A 22,926-nucleotide genomic window follows, 5' to 3' on the forward strand; every position below is an offset into this window, starting at 1 on the left:
CGGGTCAGAGCACGTTCAGCTCCCGCCGGTGCTGCCGCGGCACTCAACCCCTCCCGAGCGTGGGGAAACCTCACCCCGGCAATCCGGACAGTGCCAGCCTTTGGTGGAATGTCGCCCCGAGGTTCCGGAAGCTCACCCCGACAGTAACGCCCGCCCAGGGCGGGAAGGTGCCCTGCTCTGCCCGGCACAGGGGCCGCCTCGCCAGGGCACTTCGGCGGCACCGCCCGGGGCTCGTCCTGGCCCGAGACTGCTGCTGCACCCGGACACTAGAAGTTACTAGGAGGTAGTAACACTGCTAAATAAAAAGGAATTTTAATTCCCTCTGAATTTAATACTGGTGGAACAGTAATAAAAAAACCCAACTAGATAAGTCTACTGAAAAATATTAACTGTAAAACCCGTGCTGACTCTGTACATCCATTTTGGAAGTATTTTCTATGCAGTCAATCTGGTTTCCTCGGGTAGAATTTATTGAACGCTTTAATCACCACTTTCCTGCTACTTTTTGCTGTTTTAGAGTCACCAAAATAAAATCAACAAAGGATTCTGTTATGATGTGCATCATTAACAGGATTGTTTATTAATCAGTAACATCTGCTTGCTTACTTGTTCATTGAAGACAAATAGTAATTTGGTTGTTGGAACATTTATAGTCGCTTGAGATACGCAGTAGTGAAGAACTATCTCTGACTTTTTGGTCTGAATTTACAGCAAACACAAAGTGCCACAATGCCATACTTAAAATAATTTCCAAAAGGAGGCATGTGCAAGAAATTAACAAAGTCTTTTACTCTTTTCAAAATTAAAAAGGTTGGTACAGCATCATCTTGTGCTTTAAGACAGAAGGCAAAGCAATTCCTTGATACGTTTTTAAACTTCATATTTTCTGGCCAGAAACAATATCACATCTTTCATTACCTTTTAATGTATGTACTATTGAATTTGGCATTGTTACACTGCAGAAGCCACAGAATGGAAGCAACAGTATTCTGTAAAAGAATTGTAATTTCTCTTACGGTTTTAAAGAGGAAAAAGAGATAATGATATTCTAGATATGGTGGTAAGGAAACCTGACAAGAAGCTAAAGTATACTCCTCTGTCTCTATGCATTTTTTCTAACAGCAGTCAACAAAATAGATCAGTATCAAGAAAAACATTTCAATTGCAAACAAGCATTCATAGCCATCCACCAAATTGCAGTTTGTTTGGTAAATAGACTCTGGAAAGGTAATCTGATGAAAGAGAAGTTAAAACTTGAATTTCAGCCTTCAGTTTGGACGCTGCCATAATTTCCAGCTAAAAGAAGAACAAATTATTGTGTGATGCTGTAACAGCCTGATCCAGGGTTAGGTAATTATTTAAGAAAGAATTACACTTGTTGAATGTGCATGTAAAACTGTAAAGTGAGTACTACTGGAAACGGTGCTGCAAAATCCCTGTCACTGAGCTGAGATTTATTTTATTGTATGTTCATGTGTCCTCTAGTGTGTACCTTGCAGTAACAGACAATTTATGAGTATAAACAGGAAGAAGATACACAATACCTTTTCTTCCTTTCTAATGATCTCACACAATATATGCCTGAATTGAGATGTATGCTTTAAAAGCTACGGGCAAGATTAGAGGCCTAGTACTGAGTAAGTAACTCCTATAAGTATTCCCCTATTTGTAAAGACATAATATATTCTGTACTATTTAAGAAAGCAGTAAAATCCCATGTCACCATCAGATGACTAATGCCAGTTCTGGCCTGTGAGCTATCACAGAATCATCTAGGTTGGAAAAGACCGTGAAGATCATCTAGTCCAACCTATTGAGGCCCCCTGATTCAGAGAGACATCCCAGGGCATGGGCTTTCTCAATCTTGCCGCCTTCTAGGGCTGCAAAACCTTACTGGTTCTGCTATAGTAAGAGTTTGTCATCATAAAGAGGAACAGGATTGCAGACGATAGATCTGTCCTGTGGGGAGTAAGAAATAGGAAACAATAGGTTTATACATACTTCTTTTTTCCACATTGGCTGACAAGCAATGTAAGGTCTCTTTTGTATACTTGCTAACTTATTTTGATCTTGCTTTGTAAATGGAATCAAGACATCTTTGTGTATATTTAATCTGAAAAGAAAATAAAGTTGTTAAATTTTCTCATATACTTAAAAAAAATATTTATTCCAACTTATTTCTTTATATTAAGTCAAAATAATGTATGAAAAAAATAATGGATTTAAATGTCAGTTGTCTTTTTGTGCATTAAGTCAGACTGCATTTCCTGTCTATGAAACAGAAGAATAGTTCTGTTTCTTTTGGGGAAATAACTAACCTCTCAAGATCAGATGGAAGGAGACCAAGCCACTTTATAGATGGAACGGTGAGATGATGGGCCTCAAAAGACATTGACTAAAATAAGAAAGGTCAGCTATAACATTCAGTCAGTGACTTCTATTTTAAATTATTTGAGATATATGCTTTCCAAGGTCATGGCCAGATTTTATTACAAAGATAATCAGGTATTTTCACCATCAGAATGATATAGGAGAACACAGGACAACTGAAGCTTACCATATCCCCTTGCCAGAAACTGTTCCTTTGCTAAAATTTGCATCCTTCAGCCTATGACAGATTCTAGGCTAGTCCAACTTGGCTGGCCTAATCTGAATAGTTTCATTGTGTCTTTTACAGTCAATATAAATCTGATTGCCCCCCAAAAAAAAAGAAATTCAGCCAGGAGGAGCAATAACAATCAAATCTGGAAATTTCTGATATTTTCTGCTGGAAAGTACCATATCATTTAAAAATAGCCCAAAGGAAGGTTCATCTGGTCCAGTATCATGGCTACAGTAAATATCTTAGGGAAAAATGTAAAAACAAATAAGCAATTAATGATAATTCTCAGAATACTCCCCCTGCTCCCAATGATTTTTGACTCCAACTTTCTGAGCCAGAAGTGGTGGTGGTGTAATACTTGATTTTGTCGGGTTGCTTTTAGAATCCATGAAAACTTTTGTCATCTACAGCACCCTACAGCAAAGTATCACAGTTAAATTACATGTTGTATAAAGGAATACTTCCATTGTTTGCAATGAACTTGACGCATTCTAGTTTCATTTGATGCACCTGTTGCTCTGTAACTGAACAAAATAAACTTTCAAAGGAGTCTGACAATTTAATCCTGGAGGATGGTGTTTTATCACCTTGGTAGGAGAGCTGAAGGTGTGACAGCTCACCTGAAAACTTGGGAGTTCTGTCTCCCTCCATGTCCTCGAGGCATATGTTGTGACACATATTTGAACTCTGACATCATCGATGTCTAACAGTTTTCTGAAGTTCATTTTGTTTTGGTATTAGTTTTTTTACTTTGGATGTTCTTTCTCCTTTGCTCTACTGAACAGTTCACCTATCTGCTCCTGCCCTCTGTCTTCACCTTAGTCTGCCTGCCTTCCATACCCTCTTCCTGTACCTCGTCTTTTAGCAATGTAATACAATAATGCCTTCTTGTTCCCTGTGCCTCTTCTTCCATACTGTTCCACACTAACGCATATATCCGTAAGCAAATTCTCAGCCCAAAACAAAACCTTTACCAACATAACATGATTTTGTGGAGAATCACCCATCTCACAAGTTATGTCCTCCTTCTCCTCCCAAGGTCCCTCCAGCCTTCGTTTCTCTTCTAAGGCAGAAACAAAGCAAAATGGAGAACACTTTTCTATTTGGACTGCCTGAAAACTGCCTGTGCAGCAGGGGAAAACTGTGAAACAGTTAAATGAAACACATGTCATCATTACCCTGTTTCTTTTTGTTGCAGGTAAAAGCCATTTTCTGCAGATACACAAGGCCTAAAAACTGTGTCTTTGCATTGAAACAAAATTATAAAAGGCAGTAACCATTCTAAGGCTATAGTATTTCGTACATTCCAGCTTCAAGGCTGGGCTACAAAACAATGTATTTGAAGTGGAAAAATTATACTCACCACAGATCCATATTTGTAGATGCACATTATTTCTACACCTAGGTTGCAGAATACCAAATGTCAGGTGTCTGTTTATCTGCACACTGGGCATGTTTAAGAAGACTGCATTAAGAATTCAATTTCATGGCGTAACAGTTATGGCTTTATGATTAGTGATGTTTTTTATGGTTTAACAATTATTTTTAGAGTATGTCAAAATAATCAGAATTTGAGCATAATATGTCACCTTTATATAGTTAAATGTTTCACGCTGTCTGCGCCTAGTCAATTCAAAACAAAGGATAATAGGGTCTTTTACACATCTTCCAACATCTATCATGAAAACTGTGTTTCTTTATCTTGTGTAATCCCTATCTCTTCATACTACTGCTTTGAGCAGCTGCTTCTTGTTTTGCAGTAATCTCCCTAATTTCAGATGGGATCAGTGTAGATACATCAGAGATTTTCTATTTTGTGTATGTGGATTCAGATTCTGAATTCAGACTAAGGCATACACACTCACGTACACAGAATCCCTCACAAAATGAGGGAAATTTCAGACCTGCCATTGATGTAATAGAATAGCACATCCAGAATGGGATGGACTTGTTTTAGGATTAACTTTATTCCTGCTGGCATCAGATTTGTAGTTTCTAGCTTTCACTACTGTGAACTGTTGACATGAGCGCTGAATTATTAATATAAATGTGAACTACTTTAAAACCAATAAAAGACCCACTTTGCTCAAACATACTATTTTCTTCATGTCTGTCTGGCCTAATATAGCTTAAAATTTTGCTTTATACTAAACTGAGCAACATTTACAAAAGTTCCTGTTACGTCCTTCTATTTTACAAAAGGAATAGTATACCCAACAGCCGGAATTCTTGACAGAGCAACATTTTCAATGGTATTTAACTCTGTAAAGATATAGCTAGGACCTCCTGAGACTTTTAGAAGTGGTCAAGTGCCTAACTCCCATTAAAATCAGTGGAACCATGCAATGGATCATAAAATACCACTATTCTTATCCTCATTTTTAGGCCCACAGGTACTTTCAAAATTGAACTCTATTCTGAGCTACAAATTCTATAATTTTTTTTTCCTTATTAAGTACAAGGTAAGATTCTTATTAATACCTCAAAACACAACAAATCATCACAGAGGGTAAGGGTATATTCAATGGGGATGAAAAGCCAGTACTGATATTTTAGTTAAACTCCTTTCTGCATATATTCTGCATAAATCAGGAACTTTCTGATTGTGTTGGAACTCTGTGTTCTGAGTACCTTCCTATAAAAGGGAGAAAAGACATTCTAAATAAATTTTGCTTTCCTTTTATGTCATTGAACTTCTACAGATTTACCATGTGGATCTGCATCCATAAGGGCAAAAATAGGAATTTGGAAAGAATCCCACAGCTTTCTGACCAAAAGTCGTGTATTAAGATCTGGTACGCCTCTTCCCTAAGGAAATAAAATAAAAGCAGACAGTTTTAAACTAATTAAAATGACATCTGGCTACCTATGTGTTTACATTTGTCATTTAAAAGCAAGCAAACAAACAAAACACTGGCAGAAATATTTCTCCAACAGCTATTTTGCAGGGAAGGCTCCATGTTCCTGTTCTGGCTCTGTGAGGAGGGAAGGAGGAGTGGGCTGGGGAGCAGCACGGCACATGCTCTGGATTACAGGCACTGGAGGAGTATTGTACATTGCTCTATACAAGGAGTTAATCTGGAAGGTCTGGGAGTTGATGTATAGATGTACCCTGGTATCTGTATAAGCTGGTGTAAGAAGGCCAGTTTTTTCTTCTCAGAAATATTTATGGCACTAATGAAACCACATAAAACAAGTTCTTGTTTTGACTGACTATAACTGGACAACATGTGGCATAGTATAAGTGCTTCTCTCTCTTCAGCATGGGGATACGTTTTTTCCTCATTGTGGGACAAATTTGTCCCAGAACAAGTAGGTATGCATATTCCATTTACACATTCCTATTAACTCTCCAGGCTCCATAGCTCTTTCAGTACAATCCAAAGTCAACCAATTCCGTTTCGTGTGGGTTTGCTAATGTGGGATCCTGAAGGACAAAAGGTTACTCAACAGTTAAGCCTTTCTGAGACTGAGTGGGGCAACTACTTTGCAGCAGCATGTGAAGTTGATAAGCTACCAAGCTCTAAGGAGATGCTGGGAGGAAATAAGTCTTTAGAATGTGTATTTTGTATTTCTATGAGGATAATAAAATCTAAAAAAAATATTGCTAGATATGTTTCATATTAATTTTATTATGGTCTTTTGACCAACTTTGAGCACCACTACAATGCTGAAGTATTATTTAAATTCTTACGTCTAGCTAGACGATATGAAATGTAAGATGCATACCGTAATCATTATACATGGGGACAATTTATTGCAGAAGTCATCATCCAGCAGTCTCTGAAAAGTTGCATCTTTTTCTACAATTAATATAAATTTGGCATGTGAGATTAAATCTTTTTTGTTAAGGCTAGCTGCATGTAAAATGATCCATCACACCAATCAATTAAACTAAATGCTCTAAAATACCTGTTCTGGAGCCAAAAGCAGTGTTCATGACTCAATTTCAGAGCCAACAAGCAAAGAAAAAAATTCCAGAACATTGTTTAACTTGGAATATTCTTTGTTTTTACTTTATTTTTTCAGTCTACAACCAGAGTTGTTGCTCAAAGGATACTTTTAATTCCTTGAACATTAGATGGCACAGTGACTGCCTAAAACAACAAAAATGAGATTAATAATTTTAAATAGAGAAAATGATATATTTTAAAATAACAACATTAGGTAATGAAGGACACAATTACATCCTGAAACAACAATTCATCTTCTATATATAAGATCAATCTTGACATTTTCACCTCTTTATAAGTGTATTCAACCATTCCTATCCTGCTCTGTTGTATGGTTGTGTAGGAGTCCTGTTAAAACAAGATGCTTTTCAAAAATGTTTGTGCTACTGTCACAGGAGATTGTTCATCATATGGGCATTACAGAGATAACAATGTCCTGATTATTTTTTTATCTGTTTTAGCCAGAAAAAAAAGTCAGCTTGGTGTGAAGACTGCATTTAATATAAGCTTAAAACATTTAAGTATTCTTTTTGGAAGACCATTAAATCCTTTCTTTTATTAACCACCAACCTGATTTTTTAAGTATTTTTGAGCAATAATTTGAAGACATAGTAATGTTTACTTTATATCTCATATTAGGAATGGCTCAATCTGGCAGGCATATGGGTGAGGAAACAGGAACTGGAGGAAGAACTTGGCAAAAGAGTAAGTATATATTGAAGTGTGTGGTCTGTTTTTACTTCTGACTGCTAAATCACCTCCGGTGCCAGGGTGGAACAACTCAACAAATAAAAATATGAAGAGCTGCAGAAGAGCATTAATAACAGGGGACTTTACGCTCTGCTTAAAAATGAAGTATAATGGGCAGCTCAGGTTTATCTTTCTGTAAATTACCAAATTAGGCTTACAGTGAGCACATTTTGTAGGAAATCATGACAACAGTCAGCAAGTCTGAATTCTGTTCCTGCTTTCACATTCTGCATGGTCATAGGAAATCTTTCAGGACTAGATTAGTTGAATCTCATCTCCTCAAACCACTTTTGGCTCTTGACTCTTATGAAACCATGTTTATAAATTTCTCTTAACTCAGTACCACCTTTGATAAAATTTGTTGATAATACAAGACCTTCTAATGTCTGTATAAGTGATAATCCTGAGACCAAACAGCCTGATACTATATACCTTTGGCTGTACAGTGCTGGGCACATGAAGACAATATAAACTCTTATGCTGATGGAGTGTCATCATTAAACTTCTGTAAATGAAAACACAATTTGACTCCAGAAGGAGATTTATTTCTCTAATTATAGAGGCTCAGTTCAGTCTCTTATCTGTGCTGTTGCCACTAGAGGAGCCTACCCAGTGTGCTAGAAGCAGCTCACTGAGGACCATATGAGTATGTTAACTCAGGCTGTAAAACTTGTTTTCTTACTCTGCCAGAAATCAATCTATTGTGACAGAAACAAAGCATGTTCAGAGTGCCCAGGGTTCTTTGATTCAGAGCACTTATTTGACAGAACACTGTAATATAAAGCCTAAGATACACTATATATATATATATGCCTTCCTCTGCAAGGCTCCCATGGTAGAAGGTAGTGCTAAAAACCTTATCCAAAGGATATATTCCTGGTGAGTATATAGCTGAGCTTCAGGATTGCAATACAGTTGAGCAATACTTTTTATCTCTCTTTTTTCACCCAGTCTGTAATGTCTCAATTTGCCACAAGCACAGGTCTGTATAGTAAATGTGTACAGTAACTTGAGCTATAAGAAGTGCAGAATATCATGCTAAGGTAGATGCTATGAATTCCTGTTTTTTATAATACATACTGTTGCAGTGCAGGTACAATTCACTTTTGTACCATCTTCCTCAGTGTAACTTAAATTACCAGCAACAAAACCTTTAGTTGTAGATAGCTGAAAAAAAATAGTAAGCTGTATACAGTAAACGGGAAGCTACGTGCTGTTATGTCACTATATTGCACAGGCAAAACAAGAAACTTCTGAAAAGAATTCTGACTGGTAACAAGCAGTTATTGACCACCATCAACCTTGTAAACGCTAAGCAATGTTGTTGTCATCATGGACATAAAGGCATACTTACAATAAATTGTGTTAATAACTGCATGTTTAGATACAAAGGAATTCTTGTAAGGCATGAGATAGGAGTAAATTTGAAAGGTTGTTAGATCTCTGACTACTTTAAATTTTCATTTAACCCCCAAGTTAGCAAAATAGTTTGAGCACAAATTGCTAAACAGATGTCTTGCACTCTGAAGTTTAAGTACTGCTTTCACTAGGTAATAGCAAAAGGCCCCGTGTTTTTAGCTGGCAGTTAGTTCCAAACTCTTTGGAGCAAGCAAACTCTATGAATTGTCTCTGAAGAAAGAAACCTTTCGTGTGCTATGATAAACCATAACTACGTTTCATTTGCACAAATGACACTTTTAATTTAACCCATGTACTTCCTAATGGTAACCTTTCTTGATATTTCACCTTTCAGTTCAATCTATATGATTTGGAAATAATGATAAAAACATTCGTAACAAGCCACTTACTATATGTAGACTTCTCCGAGGTATCTTAAGCATGCAAGAAATGTCATTGATTATATTGTCCACAACACTTTGGCTACCAAACAGTAGTGTATCTGAATAATATATATCTCTATCAAGACAAAATATTGTATTTGCAATTATAATACAGAAACAGCTGTAGGCTCATGAGAATTTTATAGAGGGCATGGATAATTAGAGGGCATTTTACATACAGGAATCCATTATCCTACAGGTTTGCATCCTACAGGCTGTTTTTCACAATAACAGTCTTAAAATACAACTTTATTTGAAATTACAGGAATGTAGCATGTTACCTTTTAGTTGCATAAGTATTGCTCTGCACCATCTTATAGATCATAGATAATATCTTGAGCATCAGAGCTGAAAATATACATTTTACAAAATATTTTATCCATTTTCATAAATGCATATACAATAATTTGTCTTTATATTGAGCCATATTTGTGTCTTGTAAAATAAAACTTTGAAACATATATTTTAATGTGCTGTGAAAATACAGAGAGACTGTACTAATCAATAGACTCAAGAATTTCTAGCATAATTAGAAAAAATATGATGGAGCTAAGTGACAGAATGTATGCCCTGCTGTCCAGGCCAAGAAATTAAATGACTGAGTTAGAAAAATAAATCAGCTTATTGTCTGTATTCCAACATTCCTTTACTAGCTAGGTTTTTGAAGAAGGGTGATGTTTTTACATTAAGGCCTTTTGAAAATGCCTTCAGCTGTTATTCATCCAGGGAGGGTAGAAACTGTAAGAATGCTGTATTAATTTCACTGTCCCTCACTATAATTTAATAGACAAGAGAAAAGCTGAAGGGCTGGTCATAATATGAGGTTATATTAGCCATACACATCTAAATCACAGTGCATAATTTTTGTGTGTGTGGTTTGTTGGGATTTTTTTAACAAAGTTTTGAATTAAAATACAAGAAAAAACAAGAATTCGGCTTTGGACTGTTTTTAACTTACCAAATTTTGGTGCTGATCTAGGGCAGTCACTTCTTATTTGTTTTGTGGCACAATGTGGTATCATCTGTAGACCTACAGAATCTTTAAATCTGATACATTGCAAACAAATACAATGAAACTGTAAATGTACTGAGTATACGTAAATTGTTCTCTGCAAGGTAATTCAGACTCAGACCCCTTTCTGATAATCAAATATGCTACTGCTATTTTCAGACTTGGTACAGAAACCATCAACCTGGGTGGAGTTGGAGTGGCCAAAGGAAAAAGGCAGGCAGTAGTCATCATCTGCCAAAATGACCCATTCAAAACATTACCGAACTGCCCTCCCTCTGATCATTGGCTTCAAAACATGAAACAGCTTCTCAAGAAGATGCTTCAAGACTGAATTTAAGCCTAAAATATGTAAATTTCCGGACAAAAGTAGAGACAACAGAAATATTTTATACATGTTTTAACTGTTAATATATCAGCATCAATTATTATTTAGCATTAAAACAAAGGAGTAAATGACAGGAAAAAATGTGAAACATTATTAGAATACAAATCAAGTCTGACACAGTGACTTTCTGATGTAGAATGTATGAAAAAGTAATTATTTCATATTACAATAACATTATCTGATTTATGCGCTTAAATTATCAGAATAACTCAGTTATATTCCATTATTAACTTTTGGAAACAAAAATGTACTCCATCCTTAAACGGATGTTTAATCTAAATGAGCTCCACCATTTCACGTTTCAGCCTTTCACATCTGAAGGTGCACATTTCACCAAAAGAATCAGTTATTTTCTTAATGACACTTCATTATTATAGTTTAAATTATTTTAGTGCCTTATGATATGACAGGCCTGTCTTTTTCATTTCAGAGTTTTCTATGTACTTTTAAGAAGTATTGGCAGTAAAATGGCCATAATTTTATTTAAACCCACATAATGTTTCTAAATTTATTTCTTTGTCAAAGGTTTTGCTCCATGCATCCTTTGGGTGGCAGAACACACACACCACGGTGCACATATGTAAAAGTGACAGCAATAACAAACAGCAGTGTAGCATCTGCCTGCCAGCTTTAAGGTAACTTTCTTGCCTTTGTGTTGCAACATTTAAAAGATATTTGTGCTTTTCACTTGGACACTCCCTACATTATAAGCACATGGGAGGAAAACAGTAATCAACACTTTGTTGGATTGTGCTCTCAGGTTAAGTAAGGACACCCCTTTCAGAAAACTGTATGTTGAAGAACCTGATCAATGTGGCTCCCACAATTCTTCCTAGGACTGCATTTACCCCGCAGAGTAGTTTTCTAGAAAATCTTCTTTCCACTACTAGGAAATCTGTTTGTTTGTTTGTTTGGGGGTTTTTGTGTTTGCTGGTTTGGTTTGGTTTGTTTTTCTGGAAAGGTACAGCTGGATAATGGAAACTGGTTGTACTACTTTAGGCCTGGCATTCTCACTGATTGACACCACTCAAGTAAATACCTCTCTGAGTATCTACAAAAGTTTACAAGGAACAGTTCAAACATGAAATCATTCTCTCATTCTACTAGTTCCTGCCCAGCAGATTCCAGCTGTGTAGATTAGGTATGAAAAGGCTGCCTAAGAAAGAAAAAGAATGCCCCACTGACTATATTTTCTTCCATTCATATTATATTTTGGCAGACTGTTTTCATTTTTATTTGTCTATTTTCATTTTAATCTTCTTAAACTGCTGTATTAAAGTGGGATATAGGTCACTAATCAACAGAAACGCATATCTGAGATTACATTTCTCCACCATAAATAATGGTTCAGCTTTTTTTAGTGTGATTGATGAATCTTATTTTTAACATACTGTGATGTTAACTTGTTTTAATTTGAACGTTTTTCCCCTATGTGTTCTGATGGCAAATAACATCTCACTTTTGTTTTTCTAGCCTGGAATGCCATTTCCCTGAAGATTGCCAAAAATTGCAAAGCTTTGTTTTAGTATTTTAATTTTACAAACATCTGAGTGAAACATTTTTGTCAAGCCATCAAGACTTAAACCATAAAATTCCCTGGAACATACAAGTCTTTCAGTTAACTGATTACCTTCAGGCCCCTCAGGTTTTTTGATTGACAGAAATTTATTGTTCTCATTAAATGAGTATTCCACCAAAGTGTTATGCGTGGAAGGTTTGCAATGCTTTCTCAACCTCAGATGTTTGTAATGTGTCCACTTACAAGCATTTCTGCAGTCTTATCAATCTAAATATCCTTCAACTCACTGACATCCAAAGCTACTACAGGGCAAGAAATCGATTTGTGTCTTCCTTTATCCTTTTGCTTCTGTATTATAAAAAGCAATGAATCTCTCAGTTTCAGGTATTTTCAGTTTAAATGAGCTCCTTGGAAAAATACTGTTACACAAGCAACTTCTACAAATCACAAAGTGTGTTACAAGGGAGGACAGGTTGGGTTTTCTCTGAGCCTGTCTAGATAAGCTGGCATAAGATCTGAAATTTAGATAATACATTAGAAACTTGTTTTGCTTTATTTGGCTGGTAATGAACTTAGAACACAACACAGAGGTAACAAATACAACCGGAAGAGGTGGGATGCATCTCTGAAGAACAAGAAGTTGGGTTTATCACTGTCATTTTAAGAAAGGAGATACTATGAGGAAAAGCAGAGAAAAAGAAAAGAGGAAGCACAGAAAGTGCATTAGAGGATGAAATTGCTGGTAATTGTTTCCAGCCTAAAACAGATTTTTTCACTCTAACACAACTTATCATTTCTGGTTTCTACTGCTTCCAGAAAATGATTGTTTATAGGACCTCCCTTTTCCTTCTAACCCCTATTACAGTAGTTTTACATTACCCTTTATGCTATGGTCTGCTATGACTTAATACATGATGCCTGTTCATGCAGAGTGGTTACTAAGCATGACTTTCTATTTGTCCATTACTTTTTAAGAAGCCAAATTATTTATTGATTCTAATACTTATAGAACCACGTATGATTAACTTTAATGAAAGTTACATAACCAAATTTGCATTTATATTGCAGGATTTTAAAATACTTACTCTATGTTCCTCCAATCTGATCTGCTAGCCAGTGTGAGAACAGGTGCTTTTTTTTGGGCCAAGCTTTTAAGTACATCTTGAATAATGTTTTCTATTGCTTCAAGAACTTCAGAACTGAAACAAGGAAACTTAATGATACAGATCATATGATAAAATCTAGTTCTATATTGAGTTTTGATCATCTATCCCCACTCCTACAAAAATCAGGTAATCCAAAACTGCTTCAAAGATATATTTGTTTCAAAAATGTAGAGGAACTCTTTTGTTTTTTAATTTTGTTTTGCTCAGTTTCCCTAAAATCTTTGACCTTCCATTCCAGATGTATGACTGAGGACATAATTAGAAGTACATTTCTATTCAATCCTGAAACCATCAAATTTTTCACCAGCTGAACTTTTAGACCAACTGGCTGGTTTGTGACTAGTGATTAATGTTTTACTATAAATGATGTAATATTGGCTTTGGCTATGATCTGGGCTAAGTTGTTTTTAAATGCTGTATATTTAAAAAATGTTCAAGAGTACAAATACTTCCTGTTGTACCATTGCACGTTAACCTGTTGATCTGCTGCCCTGAACAAACTGTTAAGGGTTTTAATTATATGAAGGCTTTGTCTCAACAGATTCACTGTGAAAAGAATAAAATCTGTATCTTTCACCTAAAAAGACAAAGTAGCCTTGCAGCAGATCCCTTACAGCAAAACTGTAGGCTGGTTTGAGTGTTATGACAGATGCTTTTTATTTTCATAAGTCATCTGACTCCAACATTTCAGCTGTCCTTAAAATTACAAGTGCACTATATACCATCATAAGTTCAAGTAGGAATTAAAAGAATAGACAAAACTTATTTTAACTCAAAGTTTTATCAGCAAAGTCCAATTTTGTCATTAATATACTAAGAAAAGATGAGTCAATACCAGTGCACACCACACAGAATGAATTATCCCACTGTTACAAAATCAGCAAGAATGATTTTTAAAACCTAGCTATGAGTCTCCTTAAAAAATAATGAAGTGTCATTAAAGTTCTCTTCTATCAGCTGAATATGTTTCTTTCATTTTGTAGCTCAGTTTCCACCTACTCCTCATTCTGCTGAAACTAGATTATCATTTTTTGAAAGCAATTTCTGGAAAGTATTAACCTTTTATTTTAAAATGTTATTTGTAATAGTATCTGTATTTAAAAACCCCTACCAGTATTTCTAACATTTTTGTCCAATAATATTAAACTGTTCAACAAACACAATGTAAGATATTTCTGTTTTTCAGATGAGTAAACCTGGACATAGAGAGACTAATGGCTTTCCAAAGGTAAAACAGTGAAGTATTTGCAATGTTAATAATACAAGAAGGCCTGGTCATGCAGCCAATATGTAAATTAATTTTCTACTGTATAATAGCTTCACAATCAAGTCCAAGATTCCCTAACTTTCAGACTCATAGTCTGTTCCTCCAAATTAAAATCCTACATCTCACTGCCATATCCAAAATAGAAATTCTATTAAGCACATAGGAAATGGTTAGCTGGTGAGCTACATGTGTAATGCACCAAGTGGTAAGAGTAAAATAGGTAAGCAGAGCTGACTATGGTGCAGACCTCCAACATAATAAAAAAATTGGGTGTTGAAGATAATAAAAATATGTGTGGGCAGATGGATGAAAGAACTGATAGGTAGATAGGAAATCTAAACCAAGTTATTACTTTGATATTCATAAACATTTTACTTATTCATTTGATTCTGTCCACTGTAACAATCTTTTAATATTCCAGATGTACTTCAAAGTTTGCTGCAGAATTTGAAAGTCCAGGTTTCTGTTCCAATCCCAATTTCATGATTTGTTGCAGAAATTGTAAAATGGGGCAGATAGGAGTAAGAGGACAGCAATTCTCTGTGTACCCCCTGCTGATATTCTGTCTCTTTTTGCAGAGATTAACTGAATTTTAATAAGCAAACATACAATATTGGCTAAGTATGCCTACTTAAAAATGACTCTGGTTTAGTTAACAGCGAAAGGCACTGTATATCTCACAGAATCATCTAGGTTGGAAAAGACCTTGAAGATCACCTTGTGATCTTGTGATCAAGGAAAAGACCTTGAAGTCCAACCATAGGGTTTGCCTGATCATTTCTAATAGGTTGCATCATGAGTAGATACTTGTTTCTGTATAGCACAAGAAATTATCTTCAACATTAATATAAAAGATTAATATTATAGCACCTTTAGCAAGTAAACAATATAAACACACAAGATAAACAATTACAAATAAAAATCTGCAATGTAATAAACTAACACACTCTAAAACCTAGAACTGTACATTGCTAAAGCCATGCAGTTCCCATACCCTGCCACAAAGACCTCCTTTTCCTTTTAAAATACTTTTAAGATGATCCCAGTCTGTTCTAGCCTCTGAGACTGATATACTGTGTATGGAAAGAGTCTTTAAAAAACTGATGAGAGTTTTTTGTTAGTGAAATTCAGTATATTTGTTTTGTCATGGTTTTCTGTATTTCTGTCTGTACCTACAGACTTTTTGAAGAGGTCTGAGGGAATGGAGGTGCTGTTTGCAGTGTGAGAGCCCCTTTGTTTTTGTAGAGGCGTGTTTTCCACTTTTGCCAAGCCCATTAGGTGCAATGGTGCACTACCTGCTCAAGTATTACCACAGAAAGAGAGTATGGGTGCTATTTTTCACACCTTTTACCTAGGGACGTGGCTCTCGTGACCAGACAGGCTTGTTTCCCTGAAGCTGGCCTTGCTCCCAGTTGGCACTTCAGTGGAACACACACTGTGGTCCTCCATTAAGGTTGGTGCAGACCAATCCAACTTCTCTGGAAGAGATGAAGCCATGTTAAAAAGAGGCAAAAGAGATTACCAAAGAAATGGGAAAAGGCTATTCTGTGTGCTGGATTTAAAACTCACAATCTGAGGTCAAACCATAGGGCCAGAGAGAAAAAGCAGAAAATTCCTGTAGAAACCAAAGTCAAGATCTTCCCGCCCTCCCTGACTGATTGACAAAGGGTTTTTCCCTCCCCTTCTAACAGGCAGGAGCTGGCCCTGCCCTTCCTGACTGACTGAGGGCTTTTCCCGCTCTTCCTGACTGACTGAGGGCTTTTCCCGCTCTTCCTGACCTGACTGAGGGCTCTTCCCGCTCTTCCTGACTGACCAATGGCTTTTCCCGCTCTTCCTGACTGACCAATGGCTTTTCCCACTCTTCCTGACTGACTGAGGGCTCTTCCCGCTCTTCCTGACTGACCAATGGCTTTTCCCGCTCTTGGTGACAGACAGAAGGTGGCCCCACCCACCCTAACTGACAGGGACCTTCTCCCACCCTTCCTGACTGACCATGGCCTCCACTGGGAGCTGAACCTCAAAACCGTCTCTGGAGTTGCTGTGTGTGGGCAGACATTTAGTCACAAGCTCTGTAGCACCCAGATCTCGGGGGCACTGGAATAAACCTGGCCAGACTGGCTAAGAAGCAAACAAATAGCTCATCAATACTATTCTCATCCTTTCTGAATGACCAGCAGTTTTTTTCCCTCAATATCAAATGTCTTTTTTGGACTGTTCTTAGTGGCTTTAAGAAATCTGAAAAAGCTGAAAGCTCCAGTGCAACTCCCAGTGTTGAAAAATCAGCTTCCTTCCCTGCAATGAAATTCAACTTCTATTGAGATTAAAGATTTAACACTATTTTTATCATTTGCCTTCAGTATTCTGATGTTTTAGAATAGACTTGGAATAGGTTTTCAAATCTTTCTCAATACATTGTTAAAAACTTATGTTCTGAACAAACAATAAACACCCAATTCTAAGAGACATAAATCACCGGCTTCCAAAGAAGCTGAGATTTAAGAAAAAAAATACTAAATTTTGTAAGCTTACAGCAGAACCAGCAGCTTTATGATTCACATGGCATCCTCAGCCAGAAGGCATCACTTCAAAATTGACGATACATGGTCAGAGGCAGACTGTGAATTTGAAAAGAAACCCCACATGAGATTATCATTTTAGTGCATTTCATGCCTGTTGTTCACCTTTTCCTACAAATGGTGTTCATCTTTTCCTACAAAAATTCCAGCCTTCTCTTTCACTTTAAAAATTTTAAACTCATTGTGATTTTAAAGAGAAAATACAGTACTTTTGGGAGACGTTGTGAAGGGCAGAAGGGTGCACCAGTGCGTGGCCGAAACAGCCCCCCTGCAGCCCCAGGTACTCCTGGTGCAGAACTGCATGCTCGGTGAGTTTTGAGTGCAGAGATCAGGGCTCCTTCACTGGCAGCTTGATGGTGAAAAAAGCAAATCCTAGAAATTTAAACTGCTCTTACCTTTGCAGTTGTGATATGCCAAAACTTATTTTCAACTCCTAACTACATCATTGTAATTGACTGCCTGATAGTGGTCATTCTGAGAGTGTTAGCAGTTACCTAGGAGATAAACATCTTAAAGTTTCTCCTTTCTAGAGAAATTTTTTTAAGGGCCACCGTTGATAACATCATCTTTTATGCACAGCAGACAATAATATTGGAAGCTGTGCTGTATCTAGCTCACTGCCAACAGCATTTTGAATGTTGCGATGCTTAGACTTGTTGTTAGCAAATTAGATGACATAGTGTTTAAAATGTTGAAGGCAGCTGGTTTCTCCTGCTGTTCCATTAGCTACTATCACTGAACCTTTCTTCTTCGATATTCATAAGAGTAAGCAGTCCAAATCCAGCTTGGGTAGGTAATTAAAAAATTCATGCATTGATTTATTCAAGGAAAACCTCAGGCTATGATGATATGAACACAAGGTGCTTCAATTAACAGAGGCAATCAAAAGAAAGGGGAATTAATAAATTGAAATTTTCAGATCTTTCATCTAAGTCTTTGGCCTTTAGGTACCTTGAGATCACTCCGGAAATATTTATGTAAAATCTCTGTAGAGCTTTCCAACAATTCAACATCAAAATCAACAGATTTTTGTTTGATATAGAACTGACAAAATTATATCATGCCCCTAGCAACAGACTGCAAACAAAACTATATACATCAACTTGGGAGAAACTAATTTAATGACTTGTCTCTTCTTCATAGTAGCAAACAGCAACTATAAAAAAGCACAACCAAAGTACTCAATGCCTATACCTGAGTTAACAAAACAGAGAATGAAAAACAAGCGACAATAACAAAAATTTCCATGCTTCAACCTTACTATCGCACACATATATGTAAATATATATATACGTATATGTAACCACATAAACTACTATTCAGAATATGACCAGTAAATGAACTACGATCAATAAATGCACTAGCAAGTTCATTTCCTAATGCCCTCTTCCTTTATTTATTTCCTTTTAAAATTCTGCTTGCAAAAAAAAAAAAAAAAAGAAAAAAATTTAAATTGCAAATAGTGACTGCATTTTTATATATATTAGAAGGAAAATTATTAGGAAAACAAATAATGAACCATTATGAAATCTTAAGATGGAAAGAAAAACATAAAAAACCGTAACCAATGCCGTTATCTCAGTGTTTGTTTTGCTTCTACAAAGATGTGCAGTAGAGGGCACCACAGATGGCAGAGAAAAGATTACTACTTTGAAGCTGTTAAGTTTAACACTATGATTTCACTAATCCTTGATAAAACAAGTATGATAGGTAATGAAACACTTTCAGATCTGTTTGCTTTAAAAGACAGCCTGTTACCAAAAATTCTGTTAAGATTGTCTCCTATTATAAACACACGCTCTTATCAGGATACTTTTGGAGGAAGCTATGGCATGAAATAGTTTGTATGAACTGTCTGATGCCAATTTCAAAGTCTGTAACTGCTGAAGAAGAACCTGTCTGGATCAAAAACTGTTGCTATCACTACATACTACACAACAAAAGAGCTGTACAGAACAAAAATGTGCATTTATCTTGGTGCCAAGATTTTAAATTGCTTGTTACCGATTTCCCATATATAAATAACTGCATCAGTAGAATAAACAAAATACAAAACATGTAAAAGCATATGTATGCATTTTCCTTTTCTTCACTGCATACCTTATGAAAAGATATTTCCTCTTTTCACTTCTAGTTAGTCTCTCACATTAAGTTTACATGATTGCTATGGTAAGTATTTCCCTCCAAATGGTCTGTCCTTAATTGTTTTAATAGACTGGTAGGCACACCAGTGGACCTGATATACCTATTTTCAATTAATGTCAAATAGCATGTGAAATCCAGTCTTTCACTTAAGCCTAAAAAAAGAGGAATACCTCTGTAAAAGGTAGTGATTCAGTGCAAGCAGAAGTATTTGGGCCAGTAAGGAGTGTTAAGAAGATAGATGGAGGCTTAAAAACCACAGTAAGAACAAGGAAAAAAAAAAAAAATCCACACCAGCCATTTAAGAGCTTCTTGGGAATATGGCTACTGTGTTCCAGCGAGATTCAATTTCTTTCCAGCTTCCTTGGTTGTGATCTGGACAATCCTTGGAAGGACAGGCATTTTGTGAGCCAACAGGTTTTACTATGAGTAAGTTAGGATGAAACAGGAGCCAGATTTATCACCTGCCAGTTACATGAAAAGTTACAGATCTTTTTCTAATGAGCAAAGCCCAGAGACACAGGACATGAAAAGTCATTCACTACTAACAGCTAACAACTTCAAATGAGATATCTCCTTCCAACCAACACGGCTGATTAAAAAAACCCCAAAACTAATACATGTTTTCAGTTTACGTAGCTCTGGAGTGAGAAACACCTGTAAAATATTTATTCTATGGTGAGCCAAATCACCGTAAGAGGAAGTGGTTTTTTGTTACCATCCTTTTTTTTTTTTTTTATGTTTTATCTTTCAGCCAGAAATAAACTCTAACAGGCCTTTCTTAAAAGGAAAAGTAACTTTCATCTAACCTCTGTCACAGTGATTTTCAGATCCAACATTTTCTGATGCTTTTAGGGGCAGTAATGTATTTTGGGTGGTAGGGCAAGACAGGTATTTGAGACAAAGAAACACAAAGTGAATTCAATAAAAGAATACCTTTTCCCAATTTAGCATAAATGCCACATGCACTCTGGTTCATTGACAATAATTAATCTGCAAACAGGCAGGATTATGTGACTGAACATCTGAAGACATAATTTTTACGTGCTGAGAAGATTGAGCTTGCCCAGGGCTATCATAGCCACTATTTCTCATTCCTAAACTGATCTCACTCTAAGACAGGACACTCCTTCAGCCTGTTTCTCTCTGGGTAGTGCCAGTTACTGTTTCAACTTCTCATACTTGCTGGAGTTTCAAAATAGGAACTGCGGGCTGTAGGCATATACCATGCCTGAAAAAAAACCCATAAAAAATCAGTTGTAGCAGCTCTGAGGCTTGAATAAGTTAGATGAAAACAGGAATAGAATTTTATGTTGGGCATTCTACTACTTTTGTTATTCTTTTGAAGAGGATGTTGTGGAGGAACATACAGAAAATATTTTGAAACATCCAAGCCTCCATGTGTCATAGAATCATAGAATAGTTTCGGTTTGAAGGGATGTTTAAAGGTCATCTAGTCCAACCCCCCTGCAATGAGCAGGGACATCTTCAACCAGATCAGGTTGCTCAGAGCCCTGTCCAGCCTGACCTTGAATGTTTCCAGGGATGGGGCATCTATCACCGCTCCGGGCAACCTGTTCCAGTGTTTTGACACCCTCATCGAAAAAATTTCTTCCTTGTATCTAGTCAGAATCTACCATCCTTTAGTTTAAAACCATTACCCCTTGTCCTATCACAACAGGCCCTACTAAAAACTCTGTCCCCATCTTTCTTATAAGCCCCCTTTAAGTACTGAAAGGCCACAATAAGATCTCCCTGGAGCCTTCTCTTCTCCAGGCTGAACAACCCCAACTCTCACAGCCTGTCCTCATAAGAGAAGTGTTCCATCCTTCTGGTCATTTCTGTGACCTCCTCTGGACCTGCCCCAACAGGTCCATGTCCTTCCTGTGCTGAGCATAAGTGACTGCTGAAAATAAAACAAAGAGATTTGCTGTTGAAGAACCTACAGGTCTCTCACATACAAATAATAAATATAATTGTCTATATTATGGACATTAAACTCTTTCTCTGCTGTCTTCCATATCAAAATCCCCTGACAGCTGAATAATAAGAGATCAGGCAAATACATGGCACCACTCTCTGCACCTAATGCCCATCTATTTCTAAGAGAGATAAACACCTATCATTTACCTATTACCCCATTTTGCATTGCTGGGAATGGGAATCAAATTCAAATGTGGGTTGAAATGCTTATATAGCAGCTAAATAAATAATAAGGCTAACAAGGGAGTTACAGCCAATTCCCTCCACTCTCTCTGGCAAGTCCCAGAAATCAGCTGCTCTTATTGTCTGTATAGCAAAAATCTGACCAACTCACCAACAGTGGTAAGTTCTCTCTTCTATGGTATGTCATACCATAGGAGCAGGAATAATATCTAATGAATTGATTTGTAAACATCTATATACTTGCAAAAATCCAAATCTGGTTTTAACTGAACATTGAATAAACATGTTATTAGGAAAAATTCTGATTAAAAAAATGTGTTAAAGGGAAAATATGTTGAAACAAACAAATGGAAGACATTTGTGCTAAAACATAACTGGAAAGCAAGAATGTCTTCTATTCCATGCTCATGTGACAGCTTGAACATAGCAGTCTTGGAAACAGCTGCACCATTTCTTCTGGCTTTCAAAAGGTAAAAAGTCTTGTTTATTTTCTGTTTTCCTTTTGTTGGCAAAATCCTAGAAAGCATGAAAACTCAGGTGTGATTTTGCTCTTTAAACCCAAAAATGCCAGCTGCTGTACATTAAAAATACTTGAGCCAAAATCTGTTCTTTCATTTATATGAACAGCTACACCAGTGCTGTCATGGCCCCAGATTTATGCCAACAGGTAAAACTTGAGATGGACTTTAGACCTTTGTTATTAACTATTTAATAATGCCTGGGGAAAATGAAGTAAGAGGATGACGTAGGAGTCTATTCTGACACTGAGTACTGTGGGCCATATAAATAATGAAAAGGGTGGGGCAGTTGATTAACAGACTTCTACTTCATTTTTGGAAGCCTAGATTAAAATCAACTTTATGTCATCCTTTAAAATGCATTTGGTGATTTTAATTAAGCTACTAATGTTAATTGGTCTACACCACAAAAATGCCAGGGGCACTGTGACGTAATTTTGGATAAATGGCAACCTTTGCTTTTGAGGGTCCTAAGGCTCAGTAAAAAGTGTATCAAATGAAAAAATAGTGTACATGTCTTACCTTGGTTTGCTGGAGTTTTTTAGTGTTGGAGAAGAGAAAAACCGTGATTCAAATATAAACGTGAATCCAGCCCAAAACATGTCTTACCGAGTTGTTGTATAAGTAGTTCTGGATGCAGTGAGATTGTTAACTGCCCTTCAGTGAAGACTTCTCTGTGCTGCCTTTCCAGAATACATTTTCAGTCCATTCAAACACTTTGTAAAGTCTTTATGTGTATTTATAGACCAGTCTTCTCTGTACTCAGAGCAAACTCAAATGTGTCAGCTGGATGTCACTGCTGTAAATCGTCTTCTGTATTTAGGCGTGGAAGAAGGTATGACATTTTGCTCTGGTTTGCCTTGTTTCACTGCTGCTGGCGATGAAAGCTACCAAGCGTCTTTGAGTCTGGCTTGATGGATCTTCTTCCAGGCAACTTTCTGTCTTCTTGTTTAGGACTGGGCTCTAGAAGGTACTGGACCAGAAGAATCACAAGGATGTCCCACAGCCAAAAATGTATAGAGCTCACAT

The 22,926-nt window shown here is 36.7% G+C and overlaps 1 protein-coding gene and 1 long non-coding RNA gene across 2 annotated transcripts; one reads left to right on the plus strand and one right to left on the minus strand.

Moving 5' to 3' along the window:
- Window positions 1-148: 148 nt before the first annotated feature.
- Window positions 149-12,440, plus strand: LOC141931167 (uncharacterized). Its single transcript, XR_012625513.1, has 4 exons — window positions 149-283; window positions 7,195-7,260; window positions 11,069-11,178; window positions 12,017-12,440. It is a non-coding gene; the product is annotated as an uncharacterized LOC141931167 (long non-coding RNA).
- Window positions 258-22,688, minus strand: SPO11 (SPO11 initiator of meiotic double strand breaks). The gene is made up of 15 exons (XM_074843007.1): window positions 22,507-22,688; window positions 17,025-17,110; window positions 15,847-15,973; window positions 13,148-13,261; window positions 10,105-10,193; window positions 9,428-9,494; window positions 9,114-9,222; window positions 8,386-8,472; window positions 6,663-6,699; window positions 6,332-6,441; window positions 5,311-5,410; window positions 3,966-4,003; window positions 2,319-2,395; window positions 2,002-2,113; window positions 258-1,296 (listed from the first exon to the last, which is right to left on the minus strand). Exons 3-15 carry the CDS (start codon window positions 15,942-15,944, stop codon window positions 1,177-1,179), a joined length of 1,158 nt encoding a protein of 385 aa, XP_074699108.1. The 5' UTR covers window positions 15,945-15,973; window positions 17,025-17,110; window positions 22,507-22,688; the 3' UTR covers window positions 258-1,176.
- Between the last annotated feature and the right edge of the window lie 238 nt (window positions 22,689-22,926).

Source organism: Strix aluco, chromosome 17 (genome assembly GCF_031877795.1).
Source record: "Strix aluco isolate bStrAlu1 chromosome 17, bStrAlu1.hap1, whole genome shotgun sequence".
Classification (NCBI taxonomy): domain Eukaryota; kingdom Metazoa; phylum Chordata; class Aves; order Strigiformes; family Strigidae; genus Strix; species Strix aluco.

What these genes read in the sequence shown, in the direction of transcription:
- SPO11 (XM_074843007.1), bottom strand. Translation starts at nt 15,944, where the DNA reads ATGGAGGACCACAGTGTGTGTTCCACTGAAGTGCCAACTGGGAGCAAG. An exon ending in ATTGTACCTGCACTGCAACA is followed by an intron (nt 6,700 to 8,385) that starts GTATGTATTATA and finishes TTGTTGTTTTAG; the next exon opens with GCAGTCACTGTGCCATCTAA. An exon ending in CTTCCATCTGATCTTGAGAG is followed by an intron (nt 2,114 to 2,318) that starts GTTAGTTATTTC and finishes TTTTCTTTTCAG; the next exon opens with ATTAAATATACACAAAGATG.